Source organism: Silene latifolia, chromosome 1 (genome assembly GCF_048544455.1).
Source record: "Silene latifolia isolate original U9 population chromosome 1, ASM4854445v1, whole genome shotgun sequence".
In the NCBI taxonomy this organism is placed as follows: Eukaryota; Viridiplantae; Streptophyta; class Magnoliopsida; order Caryophyllales; family Caryophyllaceae; genus Silene; species Silene latifolia.
Window position 1 is genome coordinate 35,540,490 of NC_133526.1, and position 15,091 is coordinate 35,555,580.

At 31.6% G+C, this 15,091-nt stretch overlaps 1 protein-coding gene across 1 annotated transcript; it reads left to right on the forward strand.

Moving 5' to 3' along the window:
* Positions 1-11,303: 11,303 nt before the first annotated feature.
* LOC141643955 (protein FAR-RED IMPAIRED RESPONSE 1-like) lies at positions 11,304-11,906 on the forward strand. The gene has a single exon (XM_074453365.1). The coding sequence runs from the start codon at positions 11,304-11,306 to the stop codon at positions 11,904-11,906; it is 603 nt and encodes a 200-aa protein (XP_074309466.1).
* The last annotated feature ends 3,185 nt before the right edge of the window (positions 11,907-15,091 follow it).

Below are 15,091 nucleotides of genomic sequence, written 5' to 3' on the forward strand. Positions count from 1 at the left end.
TCTCTCTAACAATTAGGGTTTTCTAGGTTTCGGTTTCGGGTTAGGTTTTTTCTTTTTGGATGGGTTTGGATGTGGGTTTCACTTTGGACTTTGACCACTCAAATTATTGGGCTCATATATAAAATTTTGTATATTGATCTGATAAAGTTGACTAAACTCGATAAGGCAGATTCAAAATTCTAAAATAATCCTAGGTTGCCTGACCTAACTCAAAATTCAAGTCCCGAACAGTTATTGACTCAATGTTGACCAACCTCCAAGTGTCCTGACCCAAAACCAACCGATCTGTGATGGACTCGATCTGAAATGATACAAAGTGATCTAAAATTACTAGTATTACTAGTTTGAATGTCCGTGCGTTGCAACGAGGTAATTAACTTATTTATAATGCAAAAAAAAAAAACGTTAAAAGGGTTTAATGTTTACATTCTATGTCTAATGATTTGTTTACATATTATTAAAATATCTCTTTCAAAAAAAAAATAAAAGATTAATAAATACGTGGGTTAACTCTTATTTATAATCATATAATCACCCCACCTTATACTAATCTTTCAATGTGGGACAATTCTACTATCTATAAATACTATTAAAAGGCATCCTAAAAAATGTCAACTAGACAAAGCCACATGGGATGTGGAAAAGCCACATAGACATTCACATTGCCCACCTTGGTTAAGATTGACACACGCTTACTCAATCATTCTCCACGCAGACATCTATCTATACTATATAGTTAAAAGGCTACTTATACCATTTAATTTAATTCTACATGGCATTAACATTATAATATTTTATACCCCATTAATTTCTATTAATTTTTATTGATTATTTAATTATTTATTAATTATTATTAAATTATTGGTTATTTGATATAATTTTTTTTTTTAAAAATGAATGATTACTAAATCATAAAAAAATGTCATTACATATTGTGTAACATACAAATAAAGAAAATCAAAAGACATCATTAATATTCTTAAATTAAATCTATATATTAAAGATTTGATGAGCTAAAAAAAATCAAAAAAAGATGTAACTTACCAAAATTCACATAAAAGTTTCATAATTTACAATTATATTTCACATTTTAATTGAAATTTTTGGAAGAGAACATATATGTTAGTGAATCGGTTAAATTTTTTCATATTAACATAGCTCATACAATTAAAGTATACGTTTATTTCTTTCTTTAAAATCTATATAATAATAATAGTATAAAAAGGTTAATATTGAGTATATTTTTAAATGACATGTGATATAACCACATAATTTCGAGAAGCCATATTACAAGTCTCATCATATCATAATTATTTTCTTTTATGTCCCCTAATATTTATTCTTACAATTATAATATTAGAAAAAAATTAAAGAAGACAATAAACTTTTTATGTTCTTCCACTTCAATACTTTATTCAATTCACCACAAGCATTTAACCATACATTTCATCTTCTATCTTCCTAACTCATTTCTCAAGTTCCTTCATAATGATTCATTAACTCATTTCTCAAGTTCCTTCATAATGATTCATATTTTTAGTTTACCTTGAATTTTTTTTTTTGAGGGAATTTACCTTGAAACTTTTGATGATATTATGACTTCTTAATTACTACTTTTTTTTTCTTGAGATGATTATGTCTATTCCATGAGCACAATAATAGACATGCATTTTTATTATAATTTTTTATCAGCCTAAACTCATTCGTTTTTCTCATGTTCTCTTTTTCAATATAATATTTTACTATATTGGTCAAACTCATTTGATAATATTTTAAATATACTCGGTATATCTTATGCAATTTTGTATTTCGTGTACAATTAATTTTGGCATAATACTAATTTGTAAAATTGATTGAATTTTCAGGAGCATAACACACTTGGAGATCAATACGTGCAAATGACAATCGACAAATATGTGGATTTTTTAAGAGGTAGCATGATGTTTCTCATTTTTTTCTTGGAATTTCTTTTTTTAGGGAGATTTTTCTATTTTAATTATTAATACAAAACTCATTTGATAATATTTTACATATACTCGGTATATCTTATGCAATTTTGTATTTCGTGTACAATTGATTTTGGCATAATACTAATTTGTACAATTGATTGAATTTTTCAGGAGCATGACATACTTGGAGATCAATATGTACAAATGACAATCTACAAGTATGTGGATTTTTTAAGAGGTAGCATGATGTTTCTCATTTTTTTCTTGGAATTTCTTTTTTTGGGAGATTTTCCTATTTTAATTATTAATACATGACAATCAGTGAGTACATAACACAATTTAAGAATTATTAATTTTTTTATTTCAGATATTAGTTTAATATCAGTTAACACGATATTTGATGTTGCAGGATGTGTTCATATGGATGATCAAATCTAAAGCTTTTGAATGGAGTAATCACCATATTAAGGATGTATTTTTATGTCGTTGATCATTTTAATTAATATTAGCCTATCTATTTTTGTTCTAATAATTATGCTAAGGTTTTTAGCCTATTGGTTATTCTTGGCCTTTTAGTTGTAGTGATAGTATTGACACAACATTGACGGATAAATCTTACAAGACAAAAAAAAACCATCAAATGATAATTAAATTTGAAATGGAGAGACACGTATTCAATGTATTCAATTACTATATTAGTCTTACTTCATTCACTTTGTTAGGCTATTTTTCTTTTACCTACCGAAAGAGAAAAACTTGACCGCCTTTGGTAAATTGGCGGTTAAGAAAATCCTCGATCTCCGGAGCACCAATATCTTGAAGTTACATAATACATAACCCATGTATAAGTATTAATCATTGATTTCTATATAAACAAATTATGTCTATATACATATAATTAGACTATTTAATTTGAGTATGATGAATTGAGAATGCAAATCATTACTGAATTTAGGAGTTAGCATAAATCATGAATCATCAGAGCAATGAGGAACGTCATCCGTTCACCATATACATTCAAAAAAACTCTCTATGAAATGCCTAAATCCCATTAATTTACTAGCTTGTTAATAGAGGAGAAGAAGATTCATGATTAGATTTTTTTTGTATCTCTTACAAAGACCCACATTTTAACGACAAATACAGTGCCTCTATTCGGCTATTCCCCACTAATCTCATATTATTATTAATGTTTATATTATTGTGTTATTATGTTCAGTCTCATAATTTTCATCCTATTTTATCGCCTGCAATGTTTCCAAATCAAAATCTATTTTATACAAGTAATATTAACAGAAAAAGAAAATGTGTATAGGACCCGTGATTTTTCACGGGTTTCAAAACTAGTTTATAAGTAATATATTCACCAAACTTGGATTTTTTTCTGATGTGGGACAATTCTACTATTTATACGTAATATATATTCATCAAACCTGCATTGATTTTCAATGTGGGACAAATAGCATACTCAGAATTACACCATCTTTTTTGTACTTAGTTCGACATCCAACCAGATCTCGAATACTGAATACAACAATTGCTACTCATTATATCTAATAGTTATATTTAAATTTAATAATATGATCAAGTACTCTCCATTAATATTTGTACGTTGTTTTTCTTCAAAAAAAATTTAACATAATTTAGATACGGAAATTTTCCGTGGTACCCCTTAATTTTGTCAAATTTTCTATGTTACCCCTACTTTTAAGAATCTGCCCATGATACCCTTGTGGTTCCATTTTTTTTGCCCATGATACCCCCTAATATAAAGGCTGTTAAATGGACGTTAAGTTTGATGGCCTGACAATAAAATAACAATTAAAAAATAATACCTCCTTTATTGTTTTATTGGTATGGATATCTCTCTCTTTTAAATGAAAATTTAATTAACTATATCATTATAATACTGGAAATTTCTCATGGTAACCTCTTTGATAGATTACACATGCTACCATGGACGTTTGTTTTCTATTTTTTTTTATCATAATTAATTTATGTGCAAATGATAGGAACCTATACTCTAATGATAGAATATTTTTTAACACAATTCTAATTATATTATTTAAACGTAGTATATTTACCACACCTACATTATTTTTCAATATGGGACATATAAAATCTATAGGTAGAAAATATAATGATATGAACTTTTAAGAGTTCTCCACGACAATACTTAAGAGACTCAAAAGATTTTGGGTTGATGCCTAAGTTCCAAGGATGCCTCCTATTTATAATCATAGAATCACTCACCTTATGATATATTTCGATGTGGGAAAAATCTATTTTTTATATGTAGTATATTTATCGCACCTATATTATTTTTCAATGTGGGACATATAGCATACTATGAAATACACCATCTTTAATATGTGCAAATTATATGAAATCCATATATACTCTAATGATAGCATTTCTTACCATGAATCTAATAATATTATTTTCATAATTTTTTTACCGACATTATTTTACCAAATGAAATGTAAAAGTTTTTATATAAAAATTAGAAACATCACTTGAATATAAAATAAGAAATACAGAGTATATATTATAATAACTAAAAGATTTTCCAAAGATTAACTTAGGTTAGAAATCATTATTGTAGAGACAGTAATACAAACTCTTTTAAGAGCTATTTATGACAATACTTAAGAGAATCAAAAGATTTTGGGTTATGACTTCTATTTATAATCATAAGATCACCCTGCCTTATGGTAATCTTCCTATGTGGGACAATTCTAATATTTATACATAGTATATTCACCAGACTTACATTACTTTTCAATGTAGGGCAAATAACATACTAAGTACACCATTTTTTTTTGCACCTACTTTGACATCAACCCGATTTAATAATGCGAAAATACAATATAATACAATCTACACTCTAATGATAGCATTTTTTTGTCACAATCTAATTATATAATTTTCATACGATACTTTTTTGCCAAATGAAATATAAAGTTTTTATATCAAAATTATAAACATCACTTTAATATAATATAGAAAATGTATATATATGGGACGGTTCTATTATTTATACATAATATATTCATCACACCTACATTATTTTTCAATGTGAGGCATATAACATACTAAAAAGTGCATATCTTTTATATCAAAAAATTTTGGGTTAATACCTAAGTTTCAAGGATGTCTTCTATTTATATTTATAGAATCATCCTACTGTATACTATTATTTCAATGTGAGATACATAATTTAATTATTTAGACGTAGTATGTTCATCATGCCAACATTATTTTTCAATGTGAAAGATATAACATACCAAGAAATACATGTCTCTTCTTAAAAAAGCTAATATTATATACATATTATTTTTTCTTTGAAGGTAAAACCACTTAGTCTCGATCATTAGATAGAGATCTCTACATCGTACATATAACGATTCATTAACGCTCTATTACTGCATTCAGAAGACAACCATTAGTAAAATCTTTAGTTTTGTACTGTGTCAGGAGACTACCATTAGTAAAACCTTTAGTTTTGTATTTTTTTATTTTCTTATTAATGTTCTTAACTCTTTCCCGGGTAGTTCCCTGCAACGATTTCCACTTTATTTTTTATATCATATCGTAGATAATGATAGAAAATCTTAAGAGCTCTTTAAAACAATATTTATGAGACTCAAAATTTTTTGGGTGCATACAATGAAGTTATGGGAGCGGGTAATCGAGCAAAGGCTTAGGAGATATGTAGACATCTTGGAAAACCAATTTGGATTTATGCCTGGGAGATCGACTATGGATGCGATTTTTATCACGAGACAGTTGATGGAATACCATCGGGACAAGAAGAAGGATTTGCATATGGTTTTTATTGACTTGGAAAAGGCATATGATAGGGTACCAAGAGAAGTACTTTGGTGGGCTTTGGCGAGAAAGGGTGTGTCGCGAAAATATATTGACCTCATAAAGGACATGTATGAGGGGGCTAGTACAAGTGTTCGCACTAATGTTGGGAGAACGAAAGAATTTCCTATTACCATCGGGGTGCATCAAGGTTCCGCACTTAGTCCTTTTCTCTTTGCTATAGTTATGGATGAGTTGACAAGGGATATTCAGGACGACATTCCGTGGTGTATGATGTTTGCTGATGATATTGTGTTGATTGATGAGACAAAACAGGGGGTGGAAAGAAAGTTGGAATTGTGGAGGCAGACTTTAGAGACTCGTGGGTCGAGGCTGAGCAGGAGTAAGACTGAGTATTTGAGGTGTCAGTTCACTAAGGTGGCGGGGTTGAGATCGACAGAGGCGGGGAGTATTATTTTCGATGGGAATGTTGTTGAGGGTTCGGATTTCTTCAGATATCTAGGATCTATTATTCAAAAAGATGGGGAGTTAGACGGAGATGTGGCTCACAGAATTAAAGCGGGATGGTTGAAATGGAAGAGTGCTTCAGGGTTTCTTTGCGATAACGATATGCCCCAAAGATTAAAGAGAAAATTTTATCGCACGACAATTAGGTCTGCCCTACTTTACGGCTCCGAGTGTTGGGCCGTGAAACATTGTCACATTCAAAAGATGAGTGTGGCGGAGATGCGAATGTTGAGGTGGATGTGCGGACATACAAGGAAAGATCGGTTAAGGAATGAGGTGATTAGGGAAAAGGTAAAAGTGACGCCAATAGAGGACAAGATGATGGAAAACCGACTAAGATGGTTTGGCCATGTGAGAAGGAGACCTATGGACGCACCAGTTAGGAGGCTGGAGACTTGGAGAACAGAAAAGGTCCCTAGAGGCAGAGGAAGACCAAGGCAGACATGGTTGAGAGTGATAGAGCACGATATGAGAGTTCTGGGGCTTGAGGAGAGTATGGTGACGGAGAGGGCACAATGGAGGGAAATGATACATGTGGATTTTTAGTATTTGATGTTTTTTTTTACAGATTTAGTGTTTTTTTATTTATTTAATTTAAAGAAATTAATTTATTTATTTTTCTCTCCTTTATTACACACTTTTTCAACAACCACTTTCTTATAGATTTTAACTAGTTCATTCCGGATCCTTAACTCTATTTCGGTTTTTAATCTTTTTAATCTTTTATAAAAGAAAGACGGAATTCGATTTTAAAACTCCTAAGTTCACCTTGACGTTCTATTACATTTTCGTTCTCCCTTTTTGTTTTTCATCTCTCCTTTTTTTTATTCGCATTTTGAGGCGTGCGTTCACCCATGGACGGTTCGAAAGGATGATTCATGTCAGCCGACCCCAAATCATTTTGGGATTAAGACTCTGATGTTGTTGTTGTATACATAAGTTCCAAATATGCCTCCTATTTATAATCATAGGATCACATCACCTTATACTAATCTTTCGATGTGGGACAATTCTACTATTTATAAGTAGTATATTCACCACTCCTACTTATTTTCCAATGTGGGACAAAACATAGTCAAAAGTACACAATTTTACGTATTAAGAAGTACACCATCTTTAATATGTGCAAATAATATGAAATCTATACTCTAATGATAGCATTTTTTTCCACAAAGCTAATTATATTATTTTCATAATTTTTTTAACGATATTTTTTTGCCAAATGAAATGCAAAAGTTTAATATAAAAATTGGAAATATCTTTGAATATAATTTAGAAAATATACATATTATAATAATTAAAAGATTTTCCACTTTATTTTTTACATCAAAAATCATAATTTCCTAAATTGATTTTTGATGATGTAGACGCTCTCACATCGCTCGAAAAAACTCTCTTATATATATATATATATATATATATATATATATATATATATATATATATATATATATATATATATATATAGATAGATAGATTAAGTCATATAAATATTATATAAAATTATAATAAAGGGTTCATGACTTCAACGCTCCATACTAGATAAAATTAACTTTGTAAAATACTCTTATCCTACTTGTACTAATTGAAGTATTTTAACCTATGATCCAAAATAGCCCATACCCAAAAATAACTTGCCTCGAAGTGACCTAAACCTAAAATCCGACAATTTGACTTCTTATATTAACCTGTAATTTGAAATGAACTGACATTAGGTCAATCAAGATTCGAGTCGAGTTTGAGTAAAGTCCGGTCCAATTGAATTTCAAATCGTATCTAATTAAGCAACTTGTAGTTACTTACTAGTCTAAAGTTAGCCTTATCAAATTAAGTCAACTTTTCTAGGTGTGACAACTCTCTTTATATATATATATATATATATATATATATATATATATATATATATATATATATATATATATATATATATATAGTGTCAAGTTCTCCTAAGTCCTTAATATCTTTTGAGTCCCTAAGTCTTTATTAGGGCCCTTGGATTAGGAGAATGAAGAGTGAAGATTTGCCTACTTAATACCCACTATAGGCGTGAAAAAAAAAAGGAAATAGGTTGAGGAGGAGAGAGGACATCTGTGTCAGTACTAATGTACTAGTATTGCCTATTACCCACTGTGCACACACAAACACATGCATAAGCACTCAACAACCTTCCTCAACACATTTCGAAACAAACTCCACCAAAACACAATTTTAAAAAAAAAATCTCATCTTCCTGGCGATAATTTACAGCAAATCCTACTTTCTTCAATTATCATCTACCTTTATCAGCTTCCTTTATTATCTTCCTTTATCATCTTCCATTATTATCCTCCAATCTCAGAAACAAACAACAAGACGAACGCCCAACGTTAAAAATGACGGATATGCAAATGATTCCATTTAGCCAAGGTAATTTTTGGATTGTTTATTTATTTTCTTCATTCAAAGTTAGGTTATATTTCATGTCTTTTATGAAAACATTAGGTTAAATATGAACAATTGTTTAAATATGAGGAGGAGGTGTATTTTAGGTTATTTTTGAAGCTTGTTTGTTATTATGTGAAAACTGCAAATCCACTCTTTTAACATGAACTCCAACATTATAGAGTTCAACATCAAGTCTGTGAATATTAAGTTAAACTTCGAAAATGTTGGAGTTATTTATCTGGTAGAGTTAAACATCATATTTCAGGTTGTTGTTTGTAACAGTGAAACTGTAAGAAGACGAATAAAGTGTAACTGTAACATTAAAAAGTGTAATTACAATGGTTATAAATGTAATTTTAACTACAAATGGTGTGATTTTAAGCAACAAAAGTATTATTGTAATTATTATGGTAGAATTGAATTTCAAAAGTGTAATATTTGTACCTTTACTTGAAATTGTAAAAATTGTAATTATAACTCATAAAAGTGTAATTATAACAGATAAAAGTGTAATTTTGATTATTAAAAGTGTTATTGTAACAGACAAAAGAGTAATTATAACAACGAAAGGGTTTATTGTAATGAAAAAAGGCTGTAAGTTTTTAAACTGTAATTGTAATAATAGAAAGTATAATTCTAACAGATAAAACTGTAATTTTAACAGATATAGCAGGCAAAAGTTCTAAATTGGGAAACAACAACTGTAATAGATAAACCTATAATTTTAACTGAGAAACGTGTAATTTTGTAAATTTTGTAGTAGAAAAACCAGTAAAAGTGTTATTGTAAAAGACAAATTCTGTAAATTTCCAAACTCTAATTCTAATAGTAACAAGTATAATTGTAACAGGCAAAAGTGTAATTTTAACAACAAAAGGGTTGATTGTAACAGAAAAGCTGTAAGTTTGTAAACTGTAATTGTAATAGTAGAAAGTATAATTCTAACAGACAAAAGTGTAATGGTAACTACAAAAAGTCTAATTTTAAGAAATATATAATTTTAGCAATATGGGTTGCTTTAAGTTGTTATGAAAACAATTGATAATAATTACGCTATTGTCAGATAATATTGAGCACGATGGGAAACGAAAGCCGAACGAAGAATAATTTTGCAAAGACGTTGAAGCTAAGTTCACCCCCTATGTTGGGCAGGAGTTCCTGGAAATAGAGGAAGCAGTGACGTTTTATAGAATTTATGTCGTTGCTTGTGGTTTTGATGTACGTAAGTACACGACTAAGAGATGGCGTGGAGGGGAAATCAAATCTAAACTGTTGGTATGCAACCGGGAGGGGTTCAAACATAAGGGACAATTGGAGTGTAGTGGCGGCGAGGACTCAGGTAGGAGACACAAAGTCAGGCGTGTTGGTTGCAAAGCGAGGATCAGGCTATTCGTGATGAATGGGGAATTAAGAATTGACAGATTCCACAGTGGCCACAACCATGAACTCGTATCAGCCAGGGATAAAGAGTTTCAAAAGTTGGCATGCAACATAACAGACTATCACAAAATGATAATCCTTTATAATTCAAGGGTGAGTTGATTAAAATTACACTTTTAAAAAAAAAATGTAATTTTAGCAGACAAAAGTGTAATTCTAACAATATAAAGTGTAATTTTAACAGGCAACAGTGAAATTTTATAAAAAAAAATGTGTAATTGTAGCAGCATAAAGTGTTATTTTAGCAACAAAAGTGTAATTCTAACAAAATCAAATGTTATTTTAAAAGACAAAAGTGTAATTTCAATAAACAAAAGTGTAATTCTAGCAGACAAAAGTGTAATTCTAACAAAATAAAGTGTTATTTTAACTGGCAACAGTGTAATTTTAGCAAAATAAGGTGAAATTGTAGCAGCATAAAGTGTTATTTTAGCAACAAAAGTGTAATTCTAACAAAATCAAATGTTATTTTAAAAGACAAAAGTGTAATTTCAACAAAAAAAAAAGTGTAATTGTAGCAGACAAAAGTGTAATTCTAACAAAACAAAGTGTAATTGTAGCAGACAAAAGTGTAATTCTAACAAAATAAAGTGTTATTATTAAATTTACACTTTTCTTGAATAAAATGACACTTGTTTATGTTATAATTTCACTTTATTTTGTTAGAATTACACTTTAGTCAACTAAAATTACACTTTTTGAGTCTACAATTACATTTTTTCTTGTTAAAACAACACTTTTCTTTTTTTGAACTGATATATTTGTATCTGTTTTAATTATGTTTTTGGTGATTAAAATCCGTACATCTAAAAGATTGTCAATAATCAACAGCTGAAGATAGGAGCTACGAAGACTTACAAAATTTTGAAGGAACATGTTAATGGGTTTGAAAACATCGGAGCTAGTTTGAATTCTTTTAAGAACTTTCACAGGGATGTGAAATGCTACATTCATGAACGGGACGGTCAGATGTTCGTGGACCACTTTAAGGAATTGGCTGTTACTAGACCTGGGTTCTTCTTTGACTATGATGTTGATTCTGACGGTAGCCTTAGTAAAGCTATATGGGCCGACGGGATCGCTAGAAGGAACTACTCAGTTTTTGGGGATGTAGTGTCGTTCGATCCGACGTATTCCACCAATAAGTATGACATGTCCTTCACACCTTTCACCGGGGTTGATAATCATAAACGGTCAGTCACTTTCTGTGGAGCGCTTGTTGCTCATGAAGATGCAGACTCGTTTAAATGGGTGTTCACCCATTTTCTGGGAGCGATGGGTGGCAAAGAGCCTAAGTACATTATCACCGATCAGGATCCTGGTATTCTTAAAGCGGTGCCATTGGTGTTCAAGACAGCGCGCCACCGCTATTGTATGTGGCATATCATGAACAAGGTTCCAAGCAAGTATGGAATGGCGAGAGATGATTATTTAGTGTTTCTAAAGAAATTGAATGCCATAATATGGGATGAAGACATTGAAGTGGCAGAGTTCGATGCAAAATGGGAAGAAATTGGCAGGGAACACAATGTTAATAACATTGACTGGTTCCAAGAAATGTACGCTAAAAGGAAGCAGTGGGTTATGGCTCATTGTAGGGACCTAGAGATGGGGGGTGTTATGAGGACAACCCAAAGATCAAAGAGCGAAAATAGTTTTTTTAAGAGATTTGAGAGTAAGTCAGGAACATTAGTTGAGTTTTCGATGCGTTTTGACAGCGCGATGGACCAGCAAAGACACACACGAAACAGTTGACAACTCAAAGACACGCTTTCCCTGAAATATCAACGCATCTAGCTATCGAAGTGCACGGGGCGCAAGTGTACAGTCATAAAGTCTTCGAGGAATTTAAAGAAGAGGCCAAGTGCTCAATTGGTACTTGTAAAAGTAGAGGATTCACTGAGTGTGGCTCTTTAGAAGTGACCACTGTAAGAGATGCAAACAGGGACAGAAATTATGAGGTCACATACTGCCCAGGTATCATTCTGTAGCATTTGTTTGTTAAAATTATACTTTTATCCGCTAAAATTATACTTTTGTTGATTAAAATTACAACTAGGGTTGTTAGAATTATACTTTGGGTTGTTAAAATAATACTTTGGGTTGCTAAAGTAATACTTTCATCCGTTAAAATTACACTTTTATTGATTAGTATTACACTTTGGGTAGTTACAATTACTAATTAGTTGTTAAAATTATATTGTTAAAGTTATACTTTTATCCGTTAAAATCACACTTTTATTGATTAAAATAATACTTTTGTGTATTACACTCACACTTTATTCTGACTGATTTAACTAACATATTACTCTATATTGTTGAACTAGATACATTGAAAGCCACTTGTAGCTGCAGAATCACTACTACAGATACAGGCTATAACAACGGTCAAAAACCGTTGTTATATAAAAAAGCGGACGTTGTTAAAGCGTCCGTTGTAGAAGGTTTTAACAACGGTTAGTTTTCTTACGGAAACCGTTGTTAAAACTATTAACAACGGTTTTAAATATAAAAACCCGTTGTGGAAAGTGTGACTCAATTTTGGGGGGAAAGTTATAACAACGGGTTTTAATATACAAAACCGTTGTTATAACTAAAGACAACGGGTTGTTTGTAAATAACCGTTGTTGTTTGTTCTTAAAAAATAAAAAAAAATTAAATTAAATATTACTAGCTATAAATATTAAAGCATCCTTTACCAACATATTAAAGCATCCTTTACTAACATTCATTAATTGAAACAACATGGCAATGAACCCTAATTTTATCAACAACGAAGAATGGCTTACACAAACGATTGAAGATGATGGGAAGGTTCTCGCCGGGCTTCCCGCCGATCAACACCCATTAATCAAAGCATCCCTTGAACATCAACGGAATTATTGGATTAAGAGGCGTGAAGCGGTCCGGCTTGTCAACAAAGCCTCATCATCATCATCATCTTCATACCCTAGTCGGCTGTTACTCGAACTTGGTCACGACCCAGAGATATGTTGAGTTGTACTCTTCCAACCTTATCACCACATGCAAGTCGTGTCCTTGCATATATTCAATCTGTTATTGCAAAATATGAAGCCAATGACCCGGAAGTTAGCGGTATACCGAGTGGCGTGATTGGTGGCGGAGTTGAGAAGCGCTTTTTACGCTTAACCGGGTTGTTCCTACTTATTATACATCTTTTGATTTCTGATAATTGTTGTAATGTATTTGGTTTAAAATTAAATGAAATGATCATTTTGAAAGTGTTGAGTTATGCTTGTTTGATTTGCTTCCATTTTTTCAACTCCATAGATCTATCAGTCATCATCAAGATCTGATTATGGCACAACTTCCTAACATATATGGCACAACTTCCTAACATATATATTAATTAAAAAACAACTCAACCCACACATTAGTATAAATACATTGCATTATCTCAACTAACATGCATTTCCATTATCTCAATATATTCTCCAAACCCTAACTGCTAAAACATGCTCGATCCGTACTGAAGGACGCCAAAGAAGATGGAAATGAAATAATTAGAAACACATACATGGAAATGAAATAATTAGCAGAATCTTTGAACGGAACCTAATGGTCGATAAAAACACATACATTGAAATGAAATAATTAGAACAATAAAATAATGACGATGAAACAAACCTGATAATTACAGAACGTACGTAAAGAGACGATGAAATCAACAGTGACGGCGAGAAGATAAAGCGACGATGAGAAAGAGAGAAAGAGACGATGAGAAAGTGTGTGTTTTGTGTTTGTGTTTGGTTCTTTCTTTGGGTTTGTGTTTGTGTATTAAGGTTTGTGTTTTGTGGCTGCAGCAGACTTGTGTTTGTGTGGTTTATAGTATGGAAGGTATTGACAACGGTTATTAAACAACAACCGTTGTGAAATATGTTTTGACAACGGTTATAAAAAACACCCGTTGTTAAATAGGTTTTAACAACGGGTTTCAAAAATAACCGTTGTGATTACTTTTCACTAACTTTGCGCCAATTTTGCGCCAAATTATTAACAACGGTTGTGCATGGGTGACCCGTTGTTAAAACTAATAACAACGGTTTTTATAACCATACCCGTTGTAATTTAGTTTAGTAAAATTCGCGCCATACATTCTACAACGTCTATTGTGATTTTCGTGAATAATCGTTGTTAAAGGGGCGTTGTAGTTGCCTGGATTTGTAGTAGTGAATGCTTGAAAGGAAAGGCATTATTTGCCGGCATATCATATGGATTTACTCATCAAACGGAGTGAAGATTATTCCAGAACAATGTGTTGTTAAAAGATGGTGTAAAGATGCAAGGTTGTCTAAAATGTTCGATTGTAATGGTGAAGCAACTGAGGACATTGATATAATAGATGGAAAACAGATTGCGATGTCAGTAATGTGGTCGGAGATTCATCAGACAGTTGGGTTGCTCATGGGCAAAATGAAGAATGATGTCGAGAACTTTTCAAGTCTAATTAGACAGTTTAAGGAGAAACTTTCACCATTAGGATCACCATTGAATAAACAACAACAGTTGGAGAAAATTCTTGGATGTTCTCCTAGTGAGGAGACCATTTTGCCGCCCAAGAAATCCAAGAACAAGGGAAGCGGAAAGAGAATGTTGTCGATGAAGGAAAAAGCAGTTGCTTTGGCAAGGAAGCCAAAACGTATGTGTAAAAATTGCAAGCGATTAGGTAACCATGACAAAAGGAACTGCCCTAACCCATTCGCAGAGCACCCGCCAGTGTCGCAATCGGCAGAACCCTCGTCGGAAGAAGAGGAAGATGAAGAAGACGAAGAAGAAGGAGAAGAAGAAGAAGAAGAAGAAGAAGAAGAAGGCATCTTAGAGTAATCAATATAATACGTAATAAGTAGTACATTTTTTTGGGGATGTCTACACAAAATACGAGGTACAACATGATGTTTCGTATTGTGTTTAGACATCAA